At 45.4% G+C, this 20,097-nt stretch overlaps 1 protein-coding gene across 3 annotated transcripts in view; it reads left to right on the forward strand.

The window, feature by feature from the left end:
- ATVPS33 (Sec1/munc18-like (SM) proteins superfamily) overlaps window positions 1-20,097 on the forward strand; it is a 237,513-nt gene that overhangs the window by 17,274 nt on the left and 200,142 nt on the right. For all 3 annotated transcript variants that reach the window (XM_087371482.1, XM_087371483.1, XM_087371484.1), the window contains 2 exons: window positions 8,431-8,487; window positions 8,695-8,789. In XM_087371482.1, the coding sequence (XP_087227608.1) occupies window positions 8,431-8,487; window positions 8,695-8,789 (152 nt within the window). The remainder of the gene's footprint in view (window positions 1-8,430; window positions 8,488-8,694; window positions 8,790-20,097) is intronic.

Here is a 20,097-nt window from a genome sequence, read left to right on the forward strand (position 1 = left end):
AGAGGGTTTATTGTTGCTTGGTGGACGTCCGCAAAGCCTTTGATACAGTTCTGAGAGCCTGTCTCATCAGGTGCTTACAGGATTTGGGCTACGATCAGGAGATCATTTGGATTGTCATGGCACTTTACGAGTCTCTGGTAGAGTTTGGACAGGGTTTGGATGGACATATGAGATTTTGAGTACTATTGGGGTCAAACAAGGGTGTCCTCTTTCACCAACCCTGTTTGGTCTCTACATCGACAAGCTTGAGGTAGTCATGTTGACACTGGGGGGAGTGGGTTGCTCTCTACCTGGCACTTTGATTCAGATTTTGCTACATGTAGATGATGTGGTACTCTTATCATCCTCAATAGAGGGCCTCCAAAGGCACTTGGAAGCACTACAGTGCTTTTGTGAGTCGCATGATTTGAAGGTTAACCTTGGTAAAACCAGGGTTATGATCTTCAATACATTTTGGGTCGCTATGCATCGGGAGCATTTTACCTTTGATAGATCACCGGTCAAGATTGTCTCGTCATACACATACTTGGGGGTTATCTTCTCAAGACCTCTTTTCACCATGAGACCGGCGATGCAGAATCGCTCGAGCAGAGGGCATGCCTCGCTCGCGAGGCTATAGAGGCAATGCTTCTGCTCACACTTTTAGGACCCTTGGACCAAGTGCTTACTTTTTGACTCCTTGGTTCGACCAGCGGGGAATTATGGCAGCCCTTGTTGGGGGCCATATCAGTTCGACACTGAGTGGGTCCGCGTGGAGTGACTACTGGTACTCATGTTGTCTTGGATGATTCGCAGTAAGCCTTTAGTTCCTCACCAGATTGTCCAAGCCGAGTTTGGATCATCTCCATTGTAGTTCGATGCAGCATTTCAGGTCATCACTTACCTTTATCGAGTCAGGGCATATGGGGACTGTACCTCTGGACGCAACAAGTTGCCATGGCTAGCATTGTCTTCCTCTATGGCTCTATTAGATGTAGGTGACCAGTGGTGTTGGTTTGCACACACAGTGAGGTGGTTTGAGGGACTGGGGCTCCTACATGGACAGGCTTCCCCCCTTTCAGTACAGCATCGATGTGCCATTCTCACCACTATGATATCATGAGGTCAATTAGGTCATACGTGAGGATCTTCTGCAGCTACACACATTCTGAACTTGGTTGGAACCGAGTGAGCTCCCAGTGAAACTCAGCTTTTTCAGAGATCATTGCCTACATATCTCAGATGAGGGGTTTGTTGTCCCACCGGGATATACATAGATTTATTTATCCCATTCGCTGAGGATCTCTATTTGGCAGTTTCGAGTCTCGTCACATAGATTCCGTATTGATAGTGGCTGAGCAGAGGGTTTACCTAGGGAGAGCGGATATGCACATTATGTAGTCTACAAGAGATTGAGTCCGAGAGCATTTCATTTTCAGGTGTCCAGTATACTATGAGATCCGAGGGCCCTTCTATTGTCTATTTAGAGACAGCTCTAGACTGCTATCCCAGAGATGTTTGGCTGTGTTTATTCATGAGGCAGTTAGACACCGTGAGCACCTACTTCGATCACAGAGACAGGAGGGGCATTACCCTTCCCAGAGCATGATCACAGAGTTCTTCCAATCGGGTCACATAGGCTCCCACTCTACAGCATCCAGAAGCGATCGGGATCCAGCACCAGTGACGCGACAGCTCAGGCAGATGGTTGACACATAGATTCTTCTTGGTGACATTCCCTCCTTGTTGAGAGTGGAAGCACGACCTATAGGGGTCACGGTTGCCCTTGTCAGACGTAGAGCTATGACCAAGAGACATCACAGGACCACGCCTACAGGCAGCCGGTAGCATTCCATGTCTGGTTTTATGATGTCGCTTCCCCATCCTTGATGGGGGGGGATAGAGTGGATCACAGTTGTGACAATGGAGCATATTTCATCTTGTATTCATGTGATGGACCATTTGATGATGATCATGATGATAGTGATGATGGGAGATGACTATTACTCTGATACGACTATGAAGCATGTATCTTTTGTTTTTCTGCATGGGTGTTGATGCTCGATAGTAGCTCCACCCTTTCAGTTTGCTGGTATTATGTTTTCTCACAGACTCATAGACCCATCGGTCTTTCGAAGACGTTAATTCTTTATAAACACCTCTAGGACCTCTGGATGTCTCTGCAGTCCTCTGCTGAAGGTGATATGATAACTAAATCATCTGCTTATATCAAATCAGCCAGCAGTGATTCCTCACCTCTTAGGCGGTCAATAAACGATGTGATCTCATCAATGTAGAGCCCAAAGAGAGTCGATGAAAGAGGGCATCCTTGTTTCACTCCGATCATGCTTGCAGCCCAATCTAGTAGGCCTCATGGGGTACGAACTCCCTTTGATGGACTCGTATGGGCTCATCACCCCCCAGATCATGACCTGAACTTGCATCTCTTGAATCTTCTGATCATATGGGAGCGCGGAAGAGCGTTGAATGCCTTTTGGAAGTCTATAAAGTAGGTGTAGGCTTTGCGGGATCTTGACTTCGCCTCCTCAATGATAGCCCTTAGGGTGAAGATGTTGTCTAGGGTGGAGTGTTGTCTCTAAAATCGTGCCTGTCCTAGAGTCCGTTGCCCATACGCCTTTTTGTAGCCGCTAATCTCCCTCTCTAGTATCGACCCTTAAATCTTGGCCAAAGTATGGCCAATCATAAGAGTATTGTAGCTCCCAGGATCCATGGGATCCCTTGCTTTGTTTATTGGCACAATGGCACTAGTACTCCAAGGGGGTGGGAAGCCGTGGCATACAGCATGGTTGAACATTTGTGCTATAATCGGAGCAAGGATCTCTTGCCCATGCGCAAAATGCTCAGTCCATAGCCCCTCATGATCTTGGGCTCTCTGGCTATGGGGCCGACGGAGTGCGGAGTGCAGCCCGTACATTTTGTGCAGTGAACAAGTGACAACTAGTGGGCCTGGGCATAGAGGACATATCAAGAGCTGCTTACATCGGGACAACATAGAGTGAGCTCACATATGTGTGCCAGACATTTGGATTTGTGTTGGGAATAGGCGACTTCTTGTTAGATAGCCACGCATGCAATGGTGGGATCTCCCTTTTGAAAAGATTAGATCACCTCATCCATCCTGTGTGTGGGGAAAGCTTGCCTCTTACGACTTGTCAGTCGTTGTGAGATCCACTACGCCTTGTGTGTTGTTAGATGGTCCAAGGCTTGCTCACGTGTCAGGTGAGATCTGCACCCATTATCGAACCAAGAGTTTTGAGGCATCTTTTTAGTTGGGACATGTACGGATTGAGTCGTGGGGAAAGATCTCGTAGGAGTATTGTGTACCAGTGGGACAAGGGTGTATGAGAGAAGGGTGGGTTTGCATCATCTCCAAGTGAAGCCGGAAGCTCACGGGCCAAGTGACTCACATTAATTGGATGAAGAGCACGGTCAAAATGGATATGGACACGGGTGGGTGTGGGAGGGGCTCTCCCTATGGTTGGCATAATAGCCGAGATGCTAAAAGCCAGGTATGAGTGGTCATCACCAAGTGGGGGAGGAGGCACAATAAAGTTGTGTATCTGCGATGCAAAGGCTAGGAGACCTATCAGATAGTCCATTGTGCTTGCCTCCCCGCCATGTGGGAAACAAGTGAGCCCGCGAGATGATGGCTATCTCTGGAGGCCATTATATATAATCAAGTCGTGGACAACCCCCAACTCAAGTAGATGTCACGCACATGTGGTGCATCTACTGAGCGCCTCACTATCCCAGGCTCTATTGGATCTAGCTCCAGTACTATGAGGGAATCAGATGCAAAATCTAGCAGGCCCACGTGTCTATCTCCTATGTGTGCATTGAAGTCATTGAGGAGGATGTCTCCTTGCCTAGAAAACTCCGTGATGTCATCATATATCATCTCATATGGGTTGTGTCCCCTTGTAGTGACCTCATGCGTGAAGGATGATGTTATAGAGAAACGATAGAGAAACCATAGGGTTTGCAGTGGAGCGATCAGAAAATAGACAATACTCAGATACAACTGAAGAACGGAACTCAGAAAAGATAGTGCCTATTGGTAATATGAAAAACTGAATACAAGAACCTCAAGCCGTCGTGTCTGAAGGACCGTGGCTGAGGTGAATCAGAAAGATGATTCCATGTAGAGAGACAGTAGAAAAGATAGCAGCAGAGGGAGCGTAACGCAGTCCTCCATGTAGCTCAATGATGACGAGGATGATGGGAGCTGGAGCTGCCCTAGGAAATGGCTGAAACCAGCATGCTCTGAGGAAGGAACCTTCAGGCTATCTGGAATAGCAATATGATGAAGAAAAGGAGCTGATCTGGGGCAGGAGGAGCTGATCTGTAGCAGAGGAGCTGAAGGGGACAGATCTGGAGTAGGATGGGACAGATCTGGAGCAGAAGGAGCTGATCTGGAGAAGAGGAGCAGAAGGAGAGAGATCTGGAGCAGGATGGGACAGATCTGGAGCAGAAGGAGCTGATCTGGAGAAAAGGAGCAGAAGGAGACAGATCTGGAGTAGGATGGGACAGATCTGGAGCAGAAGAAGCTGAGCTGAAGTAGAGGAGCAGAAGGAGACAGATCTGGAGTAGGATGGGACAGATCTGGAGCAGAAGGAGCTGAGCTGAAGTAGAGGAGCAGATCTGAGCAGAGGAGCAGAAGTTGGGACAGATCTGGAGGAGAGGATGAAGCAGCCAGGAGGCAGGAAGGAGAGGCAGAAGAGGAGGCAGCAGAGGAGGCAGAAGTGGAGAGGAGAGGTAGATGGAGCAGGTGGGCCTGCAGCAAAAGATGGAGGAGATGAGGAGCAGCTGCAGGTCCTGTCCTGTCCAGTCAGTGTGAGGGCAGAGGCCTTTTATAGGCCAGACCTAGCTGGTCGGCCAGCTGGTCGGTGGGCCTGCCAGCTGGTCGGCCAGATCTGGACTTTTTGGCCATTTGTTTGGCTGAGAGAGCTGGCCTTTTGGCTGGCCTGTGAGCTATTTGATTGCCCCGTAAATTGGGGATTGCGCAGTTGCTGAATAGATGTATCCGGGGGGAAATAGCACATGGCAATGAAGATCGGTCGTGCATCCAATAGCTGGATCCGTATCCACATCTGTCATGCATGCTTCTCTCTCCGTATCACCGATATAATTGATCTCAAATGTGATTCGAAGAGAACTACTCCTCCTCCCAAGCTTCGTGTTCCACTGTCTCTCGTCATCTTTCCCCTATATTCTGACTCCCAAGTGTATCCTGTTGATGTGGACAGCCCCCTCTTTGGACTCTAATGTCGAGAACATCGTACGAACAACCCATACTCCAAGACAGCTAACACTACGACCAGCCTTGGAAATCACAAACAGCTGCTAGCTCCTGACAGCTCACAATCTGAACGGAATGATTGCTTCATGCGTTGACGCTCACGCCAAGCGATAGATTCCCGTCCTTTCTCTTCAGGTCACTTTCAATTTCCTAGAATTTTCGAGCCAGTGCAATCCCACGTGCCATCGCCATTTCGTCATCTAGAAGCTTGGAAATTAGAATCATGTAGCCACCGTGCATGCAACATACACATCATACTTCATCTTCTAGATTTCCAGCCACGTAATCAGATCCACTTTTACCACTCGTCCATCCATTTCTCAAAGTCCTAGGTCAAGGCAATTAATCTCCACTCTAGACCTTAGGCACTCCCCCCACTCACAAACTTCACATAGGGCAATTAATGCATGAATGCCCACACTTGACCACACATAAATCAGCCCCAACCCGTACATGAATGCTTACATGACTTCACCACAATACGGTGATAGGTTAAAAAATGTATAAAGTTTTTGTGCACTGCATGTACATAAGGGTAGGCACTTAGGTGTGCACAACTAGCTAGTTTGGGGGGCTTTTGGATTTAGAGGGAGCTCTTCTACACGTTACCATGAACTGATGTAAATATTCCAAGTTATGTTAATATGTTTTGCAGGGACACCTTTGGGAGATGATTAGATGCAGCGTGGGTGCTAGGCATAAGAGCACATGGTATCCAATGTGTCACGGTGTTGGTTGTGGATGACATATGTCCGTCATTGTAGCCCTTCGCCAAGTGTTCATATTGTTTTGAGTGGTGTTCTGTATTGTGGTGAAGTCATGTGAACATCCATGTGATGGAATGGGGTTAATTTGTTGTGGTCATGTGCGGGCATTCATGCATTAATTGCCTTGCATGAAGTTTGTGTGTAGGGGTGGTGCCTAGGGTCTAAGATTTGTGTTGTAATTGTCTTGGCCTAAGTTTTTGGAGAAGGGGGTGGGAGACTAGTATTACGTGGCTGGAAATCAGGACGACGTGCATGTTGCATGCAAGGTGGCTTCGTGATTCTCCATTCTTCTGGACTGTGGAGTTGGCGATGGTTCGTGGTGATGGGATTGAAGAAGGATTCCAGACTTTGGATCGAAGAAGGAAAGGAGAGCATTTGCTGGATCGTTCCAGGGAGACATGCAAGAGAGATCGTTCCAGACAGGAATGATGGAAGAGGAACAATCGACTTGGTGTGAGGTGTGGGCTGCACGCACGCAGGAGCTTGGCTAGAAAGGAGTTCGGGTGGTTGTTTCCAAGAGAGAGGAAAGCGACACGAAGCTTTGTCGGTGCACGATGATTGAGGTTCTGCAGGAGTTGACAGATTCACCATCTTACAGAGAGCTGGTATGGGTTGATGGCTATGCACAAGGCATGAATGGTTTTCGATGCCAAAGTACCAGCAGACACACGGAAACGCCTTGTTTTGAGCACAATCGCGGTATGGGTTGATGGCTATGCGCAAGGCATGAATGGTTTTCGATGCCAAAGTACCAGCAGGCACACGGAAACGCCTTGTTTTGAGCACAATCGCTTTTCTCCTTCTTGTGTGTGTTGAGAACGTCCGGCCCTGTCTGAGTTTTTGGGTGGCTTTGTTGAGGATTGCACCATCAATCAGGAAGGACGGGCTGGTTGAGATCATTGATTTGGGCTGGTTTCATAAGGAATGTAGAACCTGTGAGAGGGAGTGGAAGCGCTATCAGTTTGAAGGTGCAAGCTTTTGTGGATCTTTGTGAGATGGGAAAGATTCTGTGACCTTGTGTGATTGCATTCCAGTTGAGTTGTGTGAGAGATTGCCTTGATGTCTACATGTTCTCGATATCTGCTCTGGTTACCTTTGCATATGCCCCGTTGGTGTCCCGGCTGCATCTTCAACTGTGAATTGGTAATGTGCAGTCACCCAAATGGAGAGAGGCAGATGGAAATTGAATAGGGTGCATTCATTATTGCACCCTAGGAAGTTGAGCAGTTGCTTATTCGCTGTGTAATTCTTATTGGTTACATAGGAGTTGCATTACTTTTTCTTCCCAAACCTGCAAGAGCAGGATGTCCTAAACCAGAGCTGATCAGATCAATGGGATGGGATTTTCATTTGCAATATCTTTTAGATTGTATGAGACTTGATCAACTTGTGGAATTTAGAGAAATGCACATTTCAAGAGACGTTGGAGTTGTGGGGAATCATCACACGTGATCACTAATTTCCTAAAGCATGGTGCTGATTATTTGAATCTGCCCATCTGGGTGGTTATAACTGCATAAAGGGTGCTTAATAGCTGGAATAAAATAAGGCCACAGAATGAGAATAAGAAACTATTTGGCTTGCAAACGGAAAGTGAAGTGTTTGTGTAGAATAGGGCAGTGATTGTTTTAATGTTTTTAAATGGGAGATTGCATGCTTGAGTACAGTGTACTGTGTATCTAAGAAATGAAAATTGACTTTTTGGCATTCCAAAGGCAAATGTCTAAGCGTTTGTTTTGCCTCTCTATCTATGGGGATTGTGCAAGGGCCTTAAATGAATGCTATCATGGAAGGATAACGTGAGAGGGGATTTAAAGATTGTCCTAATCTAAGGGTGAGGTTGTCCTTACATGAAGGCTATCATGGAAGGATAGCGTGAGAGGGGATTTAAAGGTTGTCCTAATCTAAGGGTGAGGTTGTCGCATCTCCTTTGGCACGCCTAGTGAAATTTTCACCTTGTTACTCAGGTGGTTGCAAAAGTAAGATTTGTTGCCTAAAAATTGAGTTATTCATCTTCCTGCCGAAAAGTGGATAAATATTGATATCGGCATGCAAGATGTTACTTTGCAGTTTATTCTACGATTGCCCTGATGGAGGCATGTTGTCCTTGCCTTTGTTGCAATTGGAAACCCAACTGGCCTGTGCTTGTTTGGGAAGAATGGGTAGTGCATTGTGCGATCCTGTGTCAGATTTTTGAACATTGCAGAATATATCTATCAAGGAATGGGTAATATGTTGTAATGGGGTAGCATACTTTGCAAAGAAAGGGCAGTAAATCTTTTGAAACACAGGAAAATTTTTGCGGTAAACCTTGACAGGTAAGCCGCTAGAACTTAGTGCTAATGTGTACTACTTTGTCTGCAGGTGGATCTAATAACGCCCATGCGCTCACAACTAACTTATGAAGGTCTTCTTGATGAGGTGAGTGCCTGTTGAAATTTGGGGGAATTCTGTGAATGTATCATAGTGTGTTAATCTGTTCTGATTAATGTTCAAGAGGTTCATCTTTCATCTCTGACCGGTTATTTTCCTGATATCACCCCTAGTTCATACTCTCTGGTGCAATGCAGATGAATATACACTCTCATTTCTGCAATGTTGATGCAATCAATCTAATTTCCTGCACAGTTTCTACATATAAACAATGGAGCCATAGAAGTGGACGCTTCTATCATGGGAGCACAGCAAGGTGCCAAGAAGGTGAAAACACCACTTAACTCCAGGTGAGTTGGGGACACAGCCTGATCTGCTTCAAAAAAATCCATTTGTCTGTCGTAAGCATAATTACTTGAGATTAGCAGCATACACGGTAGTACTAGAAGAGGAGACGAAGGGAAATGTATTTTACTGAGTTATTGACACACTCTTCAAGTGACTGGTTTTGTAAGGAAAAACAGAAGTTGGAGAGGATAGAAGGGGACAGAGTAGCAGAGCGAAGGTAGAGTCAGAGGGGAATGGAGCAAGAAAGAAAGATAGGAATGTTTATTAAGGTCTGCAAAAGGCCAAAAAGGCCTATGTAAGCATCTTCATAGTACACTCTCTGTGGGGAGAACTAGAGGCATCTATCACACCCCTAATAATAGGATACTGCTGAATCTAAGGGGAAAAAAATCCATGTGTCAGGAGTTGTTTCTGCCATATCATGCGTCATGTGCTAATATAATAGCCTGATCTTCTCGTGGGGTTTACTGGGAGTCTTTTGTCTTTGGACCATATTTGAAGATCTATGATTGGCATCCTTGGCTCCTCAGAAATGGGTGTACTTTTGTGGGCAATGTGGGTTGGCTTGGGGATGAGATGCAGCAATGATGGTCCCATGGATGGGGCGGCTGCTTGTAGGAGAGAAAGAAAGAAAGAAGAAAGAAATTTTATTAGAGTCTTCGGAAGACCGATGGGTCTATGAGACTGAAAGAAAACCTGATACAAATCACAGTAAGGGAGAGCTACTGAAACGAGCATCATCACCCGTGCTGAATCCTAAGTCTGATCATACAGAATCAAATACATTTGGATGTAACAATGAAAAGAAAAAGATTGGAGTGGAGCGGAATTCTGCGTATGTGCATAGCCGGTGATGGGACGCTGGCGCTTGTCAAGGGGTGTCGTGCGTCTCGGTCTCCTGGACGAGGCTCGACGCAAGACCAGAGCCACCGTGACTCCCGTGGGACGTATCTCGGGTCTAAACAATGACGGGAGGTCCCCCGAGTGATCTGTGTGTCCCCTCGATGTCTCGTGTGTCGTGCTGTGGTCGTCGGGTCGGGGTCTCTATCACGTCTGCAGCTAGAGACTGGACGATCAATGTCACTCGATGGGAAGAACTCGGTGATCCTGCTTTGAGAGGTGTCTGATGATGTGGCTAAGCCCCGTCGCCTGAGTAAGTACTCTCTGTGTCGGACCCCCTCGTGAATGAAGGCCGCGAGGCATCTCTGATTTGGGTAGGCGAGGAATTTGGAGAGGAGTCTGGAGCTGTCTCTGAAGAGGCAGTGGTAGCGACCTCGGATCTCGTAGTACACTGGGCACCTGAAAATAAAATGCTCCTCTGACTCAACCTCTTGACAGTCGCACAATATGCATAAGCGATGCTCCCTAGGAATCCCCTTTGCTTTGCCGCTCTCTATGCGGAGGCGGTGTGATGATACCCAAAACTGGATAGTGAATTGGTATGCCCCTAAGTCCGTCGAGTTCCAATTAGAAGAAGCTGCTGCTTTTAGCAAGTAGGGTATATTAACGTCCTTTGAGGCCTCACATGCCTAGCGACAAGGTACACCCAAAAATGGTACCTTATACAAGCAAGGCACCATGAGCTGACGCAAGGGCTCATTATGGTCCATGCTGAGTGCTACACTAAAAAACCCAAATCCAAAACTCAAAAATCATGAGAGAACTAATCAGTCCTTTCGTGGGCCATATCTAGAGTGATACCTCGCTTTTGACAGTCCCCTTTGAGTAAATCCATGATAGACTAGACCTCCATCGTGCGTGCTCTGTTCTGTCTCTGCATTGTGTATGGCCTTTGAGGCTCTGGCTCCACTGCTCCTCGTCTCCTTTTCTCACTAATCCACTCTGCCCTCATCTAAGCTAACTCTTCCTTCATCCTGGAAATGAGATGAAAGCACTGGTGCTCAAGCTTGGCAAGCATGATGTACCCCCTTCTCAAGTCGGCCTGCATCGTTGTCTCATTGTGAAGATCGGGCCAGAGAAAAGCACTTTCAGGTATGTGTAAAATGCAACAATCTCTAGTGGCAATCATCGACGGTGAACTGCTTTCTATGCACGATTGCTCTGGATGTGTTGAAGATCATAACCTTGGTTTTATCAAGATTGACCTTCAAATCATTGGTTTTATCAAGATTGACCTTCAAATCATGCGCCTCATAATAGGTGTGAAATGCATCTAAGTGTCGCTGGAGGCCCTTAGCAAAAGAGGAGAGTAAGACCATGTCGTTTGCTCACAAGAGAATTTGAACCAAGGAGCTAGCGAGAGATGAGCCTGCCCTTCCTCTCGTCTCGACTAAAGTCTCAAGCTCATCATTGTAGAGGCCAAACAAAGGTGGTGACAATGGACAACCTTGTTTGATCTTGATCGTACTCTTGGTCTGCTCTGACCATCTTGTAGCCCTTCGAACCCTGCCTGAGACCCTCTCATCAAGTGCCATGAGACTGCCCAGATAATCTCTTGACCTTGTCCTAAATCCTGCACATGTTTGATGAGACATGCCCTCGGCACTATGTGAAAAGCCTTGTAGAATCCACAAAGCAGCAATAAACCCTCTTTCTCTGTGTGTTGGCCTCCTCAATGACGTCTCGGATAATAAGATTTGATCTAGAGTTGCATGACCAATGCGGATGTGAAACCTTACTCGTAAAAGACAGCGGTGACACTATCATTTCTCTCCCTCTCTCCCTCTCTCAACAGAGACACTAGGGCCCAGGACAACAGTCGGGCTGGACCCCCCCGAAGGATTTTATTACTTGAGAGAAGATGAAGTACACAGTTCAACGTAGAGCTGTTTATACATACAAAATCCAAAACGTGAATGAATGAATCATTACATGAGCTCTCAGGCTCCCCTTCTTGGCAACAAGCCACTTGTCAATTTCTACACTACTTTCCTAATTACATGCCACTAAGGGCAACTCTGGAGTCTTCGAAGCACTTGGTCACGCGAACCGCCTCCTAGACTCTGATTAGGCTCTCGTAGCGCTTAGGAAAATAACTCTTCCTAGTACCTGCAACAATTAATTAAAGCGCACCACCATGGCACCCATTAATTGTTAGCGCTTTGCATGCAAACAACACATTGTGGACTAGTTCTAGTCACGGTGGGTGTCCCCACTGAATACATGGACACACATAACAAATAAATAAATAAATAAATAAATATATTCTCTCGTTGACCGAAGTCAACGCTCTTGATTATAATTAAGGGGCTTTGACCAAGGGTCAAGGCGCCTTAATTATAGTCAAGTCTCTCCAACCGAAGTTGGCACAACTCTCCAACCGAAGTTGGCACATCTTGGTTAATCGTGGTTAACCCTCTTGGCGCATGCCAAGTCTCGTTGATTGAAGTCAACACTCTCTGACCGTAGTCAGCTTTGTAGTTCTCTGGTTAACCGTAGTTAACCCTCTTGGTAATAAACTAAGTCTCCCCGACCGGGGTCAGGTTTACTTGACCAGAGTCAAGTATCTTTGACCGTAGTCAATTCTTTGACCATTAAAAGAACTCTTTGACCATAATTAACACATATAAAACTCTTTAATTATGATCAAATAAATGGTCAACTATACTTTGACTTAGGATATTTACATTGTGGTGACATCCCCTCGGCTTCTATTTGATTGACCTCAACTGAAAAGCTTCCTTGTAAACATCCAAAAGCTATGGATGATCGGAAAACATGTCTTCGTCCATCCACTTGGCATCTAATGCCATATAATTCTTGAATTTTACAAGATACCTGTAAAACTCCTTGCCCTGAGGGCCTTTGCGTACAGTATGGTACACAATTTGCTCTGGCTGAAGGACCTCCTCCAGCTCATCCACTTCTGGTGGATCCTCTGATACTGGCTCTGTAGGCTCTGGCCCCTGGAATTTCTTTAGAAGACTCACATGGAATGCATTGTGAATCCTCCAATGCTCTGGCAATGATAACCTGTATGCAACCTCATTTATTCTTTCTGTAACCCTGAAAGGGCCATAGTATTTGGGAGATAACTTTGCATACACTTTCTGTTTGCCTTTAAACTTGTGGAGCCTAGCTTTTTCAAACTTCAAAAGTACCCAATCCCCTTCCTTGAGATCTAACTGTCTCCTATGCTTATCGCAGCTCTTTTATGTTTCTCTTCAGACCTTTCCATTGCTGTCCGGACTTGGCTGTAAGCTGTTTGGAGGTCTCTCACAAACTGATCAGCTGCAAATATTTCATCCTTGGTCCTTAGAATAGGTGGCAAAATCACCTTCCCATAAATGACCTCAAAGGGGGCTTTTCCTATAGAGCTGTGTATTGTATGATTGTAAGCAAACTCTACCAATGGTAGGTACTTTTCCCAGTCTGAACCTTGGTCACGCACGTAGCATTTCTGCATATCCAATGCTGTAGAATTTGTTACTTCACTTTGACCATCTGTTTGGGGATGGAAAGAAGAAGAAAAATTCAAATTCGTCCCCATGTTATCAAATAAAGCTCTCCAGAATAGACTGGTCATTCTGGGATCTGGATCACTGACAATGGACTTAGGCATACCATGGTGCTTAAAGATCTGTGCCATGAAAAGCTTAGCCATATGATCTGCCTTTATGGTTTTTCGTATCGGAATGAAATGAGCTTGCTTGCTGAATCTATCAATGATAATCCAAATCCCATCATTCCCTGACTTTGATCTTGGCAAATAAAAAATGAAGTCCATTGTAATACTTTCCCACGGTGCCTGAGGCACGGGAAGAGGCATAAGTAGGCCAGGTGCCTTCCGTCTATCATACTTCACTTTCTGACACGTAAGGCATTCAGTAACAAACTGATGTATATCTTTCCGCATCCCTGGCCAAAAGAAATTCCTCTCTAGTGCTAGAGTTGTTGCTGTAATCCCTCTATGTCCAGCATAGGGAGGTGCATGGCATTCTTCCAAAATCTTTTTCCTCATCTCCTGGGTGATGCATAGGCAGTCATCTTTCATTAGATACCCATCTTTCAGGGAATAGTGACTAGTGGACTGCTCCTGTTGTATTTGCTGTAAAATCTTGCCAAAATCTGCATCACTAGCATATTGTTCCGTCATACCTTCCAGGTTGTGATGATAGGCAATAGTCACATTATTGACCTGGGGTCTTCGGGACAAGGCATCTGCCACTCTGTTCCGAATTCCTGGGGTATGGACAATCTGAAAATGATACATTGACAGCATGTTTGCCCATTTCATATGCTTCTCGGAAAGCTTGGTCTAAGTCAAAAAGTATCTCAGACTTTGGTGATCTGTTTTAACAGTAAAATCTGCACCCAAAAGATAGTGCTTCCATGTATGCATGGCATGAATTATAGCCAATAACTCTTTCTCATAGATTCCTAGATATCTTTCAGGATCACGCAATCTTCGGCTCTCGTAGGCTACTACATGTCCATTCTGATGTAATGCAGCCCCAACACACTCTCCACAAGCATCACAATCAACATCAAAAGGTTGATAAAGATCCGGGACTACAAGAATAGGCTCTGTAGTCAACTTCTCCTTGAGTGTATTGAATGCTTTCTTTTGTGATATTCCCCATGTGAAGGCTGCATTTTTCTTAGTAAGGTCATGTAATGGAGCTGCGATATCAGCAAAATGCGTGATAAATCTCCTATAATAGGAGCAAAGTCTAAAAAAACTGCGGACTTCATGCACAGTTTTCAACTCAGGCCATTCTTGGATGGCTCGGATCTTTGCAAGATCCATCTGTATCCCATTCTTGGATATCATATGCCCCAGATAATGGATCTCTTTCAAGAAGAATTCACTTTTCTTGCTATTGGCAAAACGCTGATGATTTCGAAGTTCTTAAAATACCAAAGCAAGATGTTCTCTGTGCTCTTCTTCTGTCTTTGAAAAGACTAGGATATCATCAAAGAAAGTACCCGTGAAATGCCTGTACTTTCGGAAGATGCGATCCACCATTCTATTGAATGTGGTTGGAGCATTTGTCAACCCAAAAGGCATCACTAAGTATTCATACAACCCGAATGTAGTGCGAAAAGCTGTCTTATGCACATCTTGTGGTTGTATCCTGACTTGATGATAGCCACTCTTCAAGTCTATCCTGCTGAAAACTGTTGCTCCTTTGAGCTGGTCAAGCACATCATCTATGTGTGGTATCGGAAATCTATTTTTGATGGTCATCTTATTCAATGCAGGATAATCAATGTACATTCGAAAAGAACCATCTTTCTTCTGTACTAGAAGTACTGGTGAACAAAAAGGAGACGAGCTGGGCTGAATCAACCCTTTGGACAGCAAGTCCTGTACCTGAGCCATAATCTCCTCTCTCAGAGTCGCACTGACTCTATAAGGTGGTCTGTTTGGTGGCTCACTACCAGGCATTATCTCTATTTGATGATCTTCTAGTCTCTCTGGGGGAACTCCCCTGGCAAAGCATCGGAAAAGCAATCTTTAAAGTTTACAAGAAACTGAAATTTAGCTTTGTCTGCATCATTCATTTCAGCATGCATATCATTTTCTTTTTCTTTTACCAAAACCATGTACGCGGAAATTGTAGAACTTTATTGCTTTACCACATGTAACATCAGATACAATGGGGATAGTCTCCCCTTTATTCTTGGCAACGAAATGCTGGTTTTTTCCCCTATGGAGAAAACTCAACACCCTCTCAGGGTATTCTTTCGTCACTTCCTTTCGATGGAACCACAGTGTACCAAGTACAACATCATGCTGCTTGAGAGGAGATTAAAAAGTCCTCCTGATCTACATAGTTCTGCACATGGACACGAAGCTTTCCAATCAAAGGAGTAACTTGCACTGGATTCCCTTGAAACATTTGATTAGCATCAAGAGCTCTGCCTAGCTCTTGAGTTTTTATCCCTAATCTCAAGGCTAAATCTTCAGATATGAAATTGTCTGTAGACCTTGGATCAAATAGGATTAATGCTTGCTGATCTCTTATCTTTCCCCATGATAGCAAAAGCTCTTTTTCTTTTGGGTCCGAGGTACTCCCCAAAACATATGGGACTGCTCCTACCATTGGCCTCGGTGGTACTTGTGGCTTTTTCTGCTCCTTAGAACCCGAAGGCTTCTCAGGGCACTGGGCAGCTATATGTCCCTCTTTCCCACACTTGAAGCATTTTCCATCTCTGCGGAATTCAGCTATCTGTTCAGGATTGAATGGGGATTTGCCTTTATATGACTTTGAAAACTGAGTACTCCTCGGCTTTTGAGGCTGAAACCCTTTCTTTTCAACCTTGGGATACTCTTTCTTTTCTGATTTTGAAAAATCGGCTTTCTTTCTTTCAGCACGTCCTGCATGCAAGGATAGTACTGTGGATGGATCTTGTAACGGCACAAGACTAGCTACTGAAGCTGAATGCATAAGGTCTTGAATGTTCTTTGCCCCCAAAGCATTTACTACTGCTTGGATTCTTGGACTGAGACCTGCTCTATACTTTCTCATTTGGGTTCCTTTGGAGATCTTTTTGAAAGGTGCAACCTGCAAATAAGCATCCCAAAACTTTTGGTTGTACACATCCACTGTATCTCCTGCATCCATATGCAAACTGTCCCAATCTTGAAGAACATGATCTCTAAACTGTTTAGGCATAAACTACTGGTAGAAGGCTTTCTTGAAGTCCTTCCACTTCTTTGGGGCTGACCCATCTGTGGTCTGTGCACTCCACCATGCACTAGCTGTCGCTGTCAAGTGCAAACTGACCAGTCTTAACTTGGAGGATTCTGAAAACTTTTATGTACCAAACGCAGCATCAAACTGCCTGATGAAGTGCAATGCTTTGTCTGTATGACCATATTGTCCATTATAGGTTGTAAACTTGACATATTTACCTCCCTCTTTGAATTCCTTGGTCTCTCTAGAAGACTTACTCTTCCTAGACTTCTTGTATTTCCTTCTTTTCTTGGATGGTTTATCTGATAAAGAAGAAGATACAAAAGTCGAGCTCGAGGTAGACGGTGAAGGACTGAGAGATCGGTGATGATGCCTCGATCTGTTCTTGCTATGAGACCGTCCCCTATGAGATCTCTCTCTCTCTGGCTGTACACGAAAGTGTGCCTCTGGCATTGGCACATCATATGCTGCATTAGGCATAGCTTCTGCTTGAAACAAATGCTGAGCCCTTGGATCCTTTCTGAGATTTTCCATCTCTTGTATACGAGTGCGTACCATCTGCTCAAATTCTTGCTGAGTTTGTTGCACAGTTCTCTGTCTTGGATGTACATCCCTATCTTGTGAATCCCACTGGATAGGTGATTGAGCCATTTTCTTACAACTCGTCTGAGATCTACAAGTTTCTCACACACACTGTGTATGCAACTGATGCACGCTGTCTTTGCTTTTCAAAGGGAAAAATTACCTCAACAAGAGGTGTCTTGCATTCACAATCTATGCCAGTACCGGGCTGTCAACTCAAGGCATATACTCACTAAGTTGCCAAGGCATCAATAACTATATTTCCCCTTTTTTGGCTGTTGCAAAAAAAGCATTCAGAATGCATCTGACTCATCTTTTCCTGAGCACAAAGGTATGCATATTCTTTTTCTGCAAATCTCTGATTTTACTGTGTTTCTGCTGCTTTTCTGACGGTAAATACTCTCTCAGATAGGTGAAGACTGCTGGCAGAAACAGTCTCTGCAACTGTCTTTTTTTTTTTTTGGACAGTAACCAGATGGAGTAACTGGCTGGTTGCTCTAACCAGACTGACTGGTTCTGGTCTGATTAGTCTGCAACTGGACTAACTAGACTGGTCACAGTCTGGTTACAGTGACCAGACTGGTCTGGTTGGGTCAAGTTAGCTAGACTAACTAAACCAGAGCCAAACTAACTGAGTTGGGGTAAGCTTAACCTCAGGTCTACCACCTCAGCCACCTGTCAGCTGGCACTCCAGGTCAGCTGCCACATGTCCTGCCACGTCATCCATTGAGCTGGCTGCCATGTCATCTCACTCGTGTGGTCGCCACGTCACCTACCATGTGTCAAATTACACACGTGTGCCACGTCAGCACCTGCCAAAACCTCTGCCATGTGTCCTCCTGTGCCACATCACTTTGGCTACCACGTGTCAGATCTGCCACATCAGCCTAAGGTTCAAACATTGGCTGGGAAAAATATGCGTAGGCGACAGAATTCTCTAGAGCTTCACGCATCGCGCCCCAGAGACCGTCGCGCGTCGCATGCTTCTGTGTACACTTCACTATCCCGGCCATGTGTCAAGCAACAAAGCTTGACCCACGTGAAGGCGTCTCTCAGCGTGCTCTGCGTGGAGGTCTCTGTCGTCAGATTTTCGTCAAGCGCTCACAGTTTACCATCACGCCAACGCACGCCCGTTACTGCCGGCATAGGATCACAAGACTCCGTATTAATCCCTTGAACAAGATAGCGCTTTGTTAGAGTCACCGGCTGAGCATCTACATATCAACAAGGGAAAAAAAAACTCTCGGAGCCCTTGCGTTGCTTCAAGCATGAAGACCTCTCCATAGCTTCACCCGTGCACCCTTGTTAGGCCGGCTATTACCCAGGCATACCCACGCAAAAATCAGGAGCGCTTATACAAATGCCTTTGTCAACGTCTCGTTAGGACTCAGGGCCCTGTTAGCTTTTCTTCATAGGTCATGTCCGTTGCGCACATCAAATTCTCTCCTTTGCTAGAATCGTCATAGCCTTAAAAGGCTATGAGCCTAGGCTCTGATACCAATGAAACCTTACTGGTAAAAGACAGCAGTGACACTATCATTTCTCTCCCTCTCTCCCTCTCTCAACAGAGACACTAGGGCCCAGGACAACAGTCTGGTTGGACCCCCCGAAGGATTTTATTACTTGAGAGAAGATGAAGTACATAGTTCAGCGTAGAGCTGTTCATACATACAAAATCCAAAACGTGAATGAATGAATCATTACATGAGCTCTCAGGCTCCCCTTCTTGGCAACAAGCCACTTGTCAATTTACACTACTTTCCTAATTACATGCCACTAAGGGCAACTTTGGAGTCTTCAAAGCACTTGGTCATGCGAACCGCCTCCTAGACTCTGATTAGGCTCCCGTAGCACTTAGGAAAATAACTCTTCCTAGTACCTGTAACAATTAATTAAAGCGCACCACCATGGCACCCATTAATTGTTAGCGCTTTGCATGCAAACAACACATTGTGGACTAGTTCTAGTCACGGTGGGCGTCCCCACTGAATACATGTGCACACATAACCAAAAAAAAAAAAAAAACTCTTGTTGACCGAAGTCAACGCTCTTGATCATAATTAAGGGGCTTTGACCAAGGGTCGAGGCGCCTTAATTATAGCCAAGTCTCTCCAACCGAAGTTGGCACAACTCTTCGACCGAAGTTGGCACATCTTGGTTAACCGTGGTTAACCCTCTTGGCACATGTCAAGTCTCGTTGATGGAAGTCAACACTCTCTGACCGTAGACAACTCTGTAGTTCTCTGGTTAACTGTAGTTAACCCTCTTGGTAATAAACCAAGTCTTCCCGACCGAGGTCAGGTTTACTTGACTAGAGTCAAGTATCTTTGACCGTAATCAATTCTTTGACCATTAAAAGAACTCTTTGACCATAATTAACACACATAGAACTCTTTAATTATGATCAAATAAATGGTCAACTGTACTTTGACTTAGGATATTTACATTGTGGTGACAGATGTGCACCTCTCTAGTATCTCCGAGTTCTTGGCGCTCTGCAAACTAGCTAACAGGTTATTGAGAACTGAGACGTACATCTTGGACCGTATATGTCGCATGCCCAATCATGACGGTTGCGAATAGGGAGATGGTCTTGAGGGTCTAGCTGTGAGGAAAACGGGTGCAAACCGCTTTATGTAGCTTTAGACCTATGTGTCTCATGTCACTGGTGGTGAACAATGCACATGAGGTGCAGCAGGATAGCTGTGAGAGGTCGAGTGGTGGGGCTGGTGAGGATGCCATATAGCATGCGTGCTTGAGAGTGCCAAAGTTTGGTGCTAGTGAGAGGAGAAGGGGCTCATCGCTTAATAAATTTCCACTAGAAGTCTTTGGAGCAGCTATTGGCTTAGTCCCCTGCAATAGCTAGTACGATGATGAGTGTAAGCCATTACACCACCAACTCAGGTTCGAAACTAAGCATCATCCTTCAAGTGAGTTGGAGACGAGACCCGAGTATTGCCATCTGGGCCATTGGAAAAAGCATGCATTTGTTCACTAGAACGAGAAGTTACTAAACATTCTGTTTAGCAGGCAGGTGCTTGCTGGTCATGTGTCTAGTCTTGTACTGACCTGGTATGCCTAAAAACTAGGGTCTCAGTCTCGATGTCTCCCACCCACATCTTCT

The sequence above is a fragment of the Dipteris shenzhenensis genome, chromosome 33 (genome assembly GCF_047967505.1).
Source record: "Dipteris shenzhenensis isolate YYH24624 ecotype China chromosome 33, Dip_SZ_1.0, whole genome shotgun sequence".
Lineage (NCBI taxonomy): Eukaryota > Viridiplantae > Streptophyta > Polypodiopsida > Gleicheniales > Dipteridaceae > Dipteris > Dipteris shenzhenensis.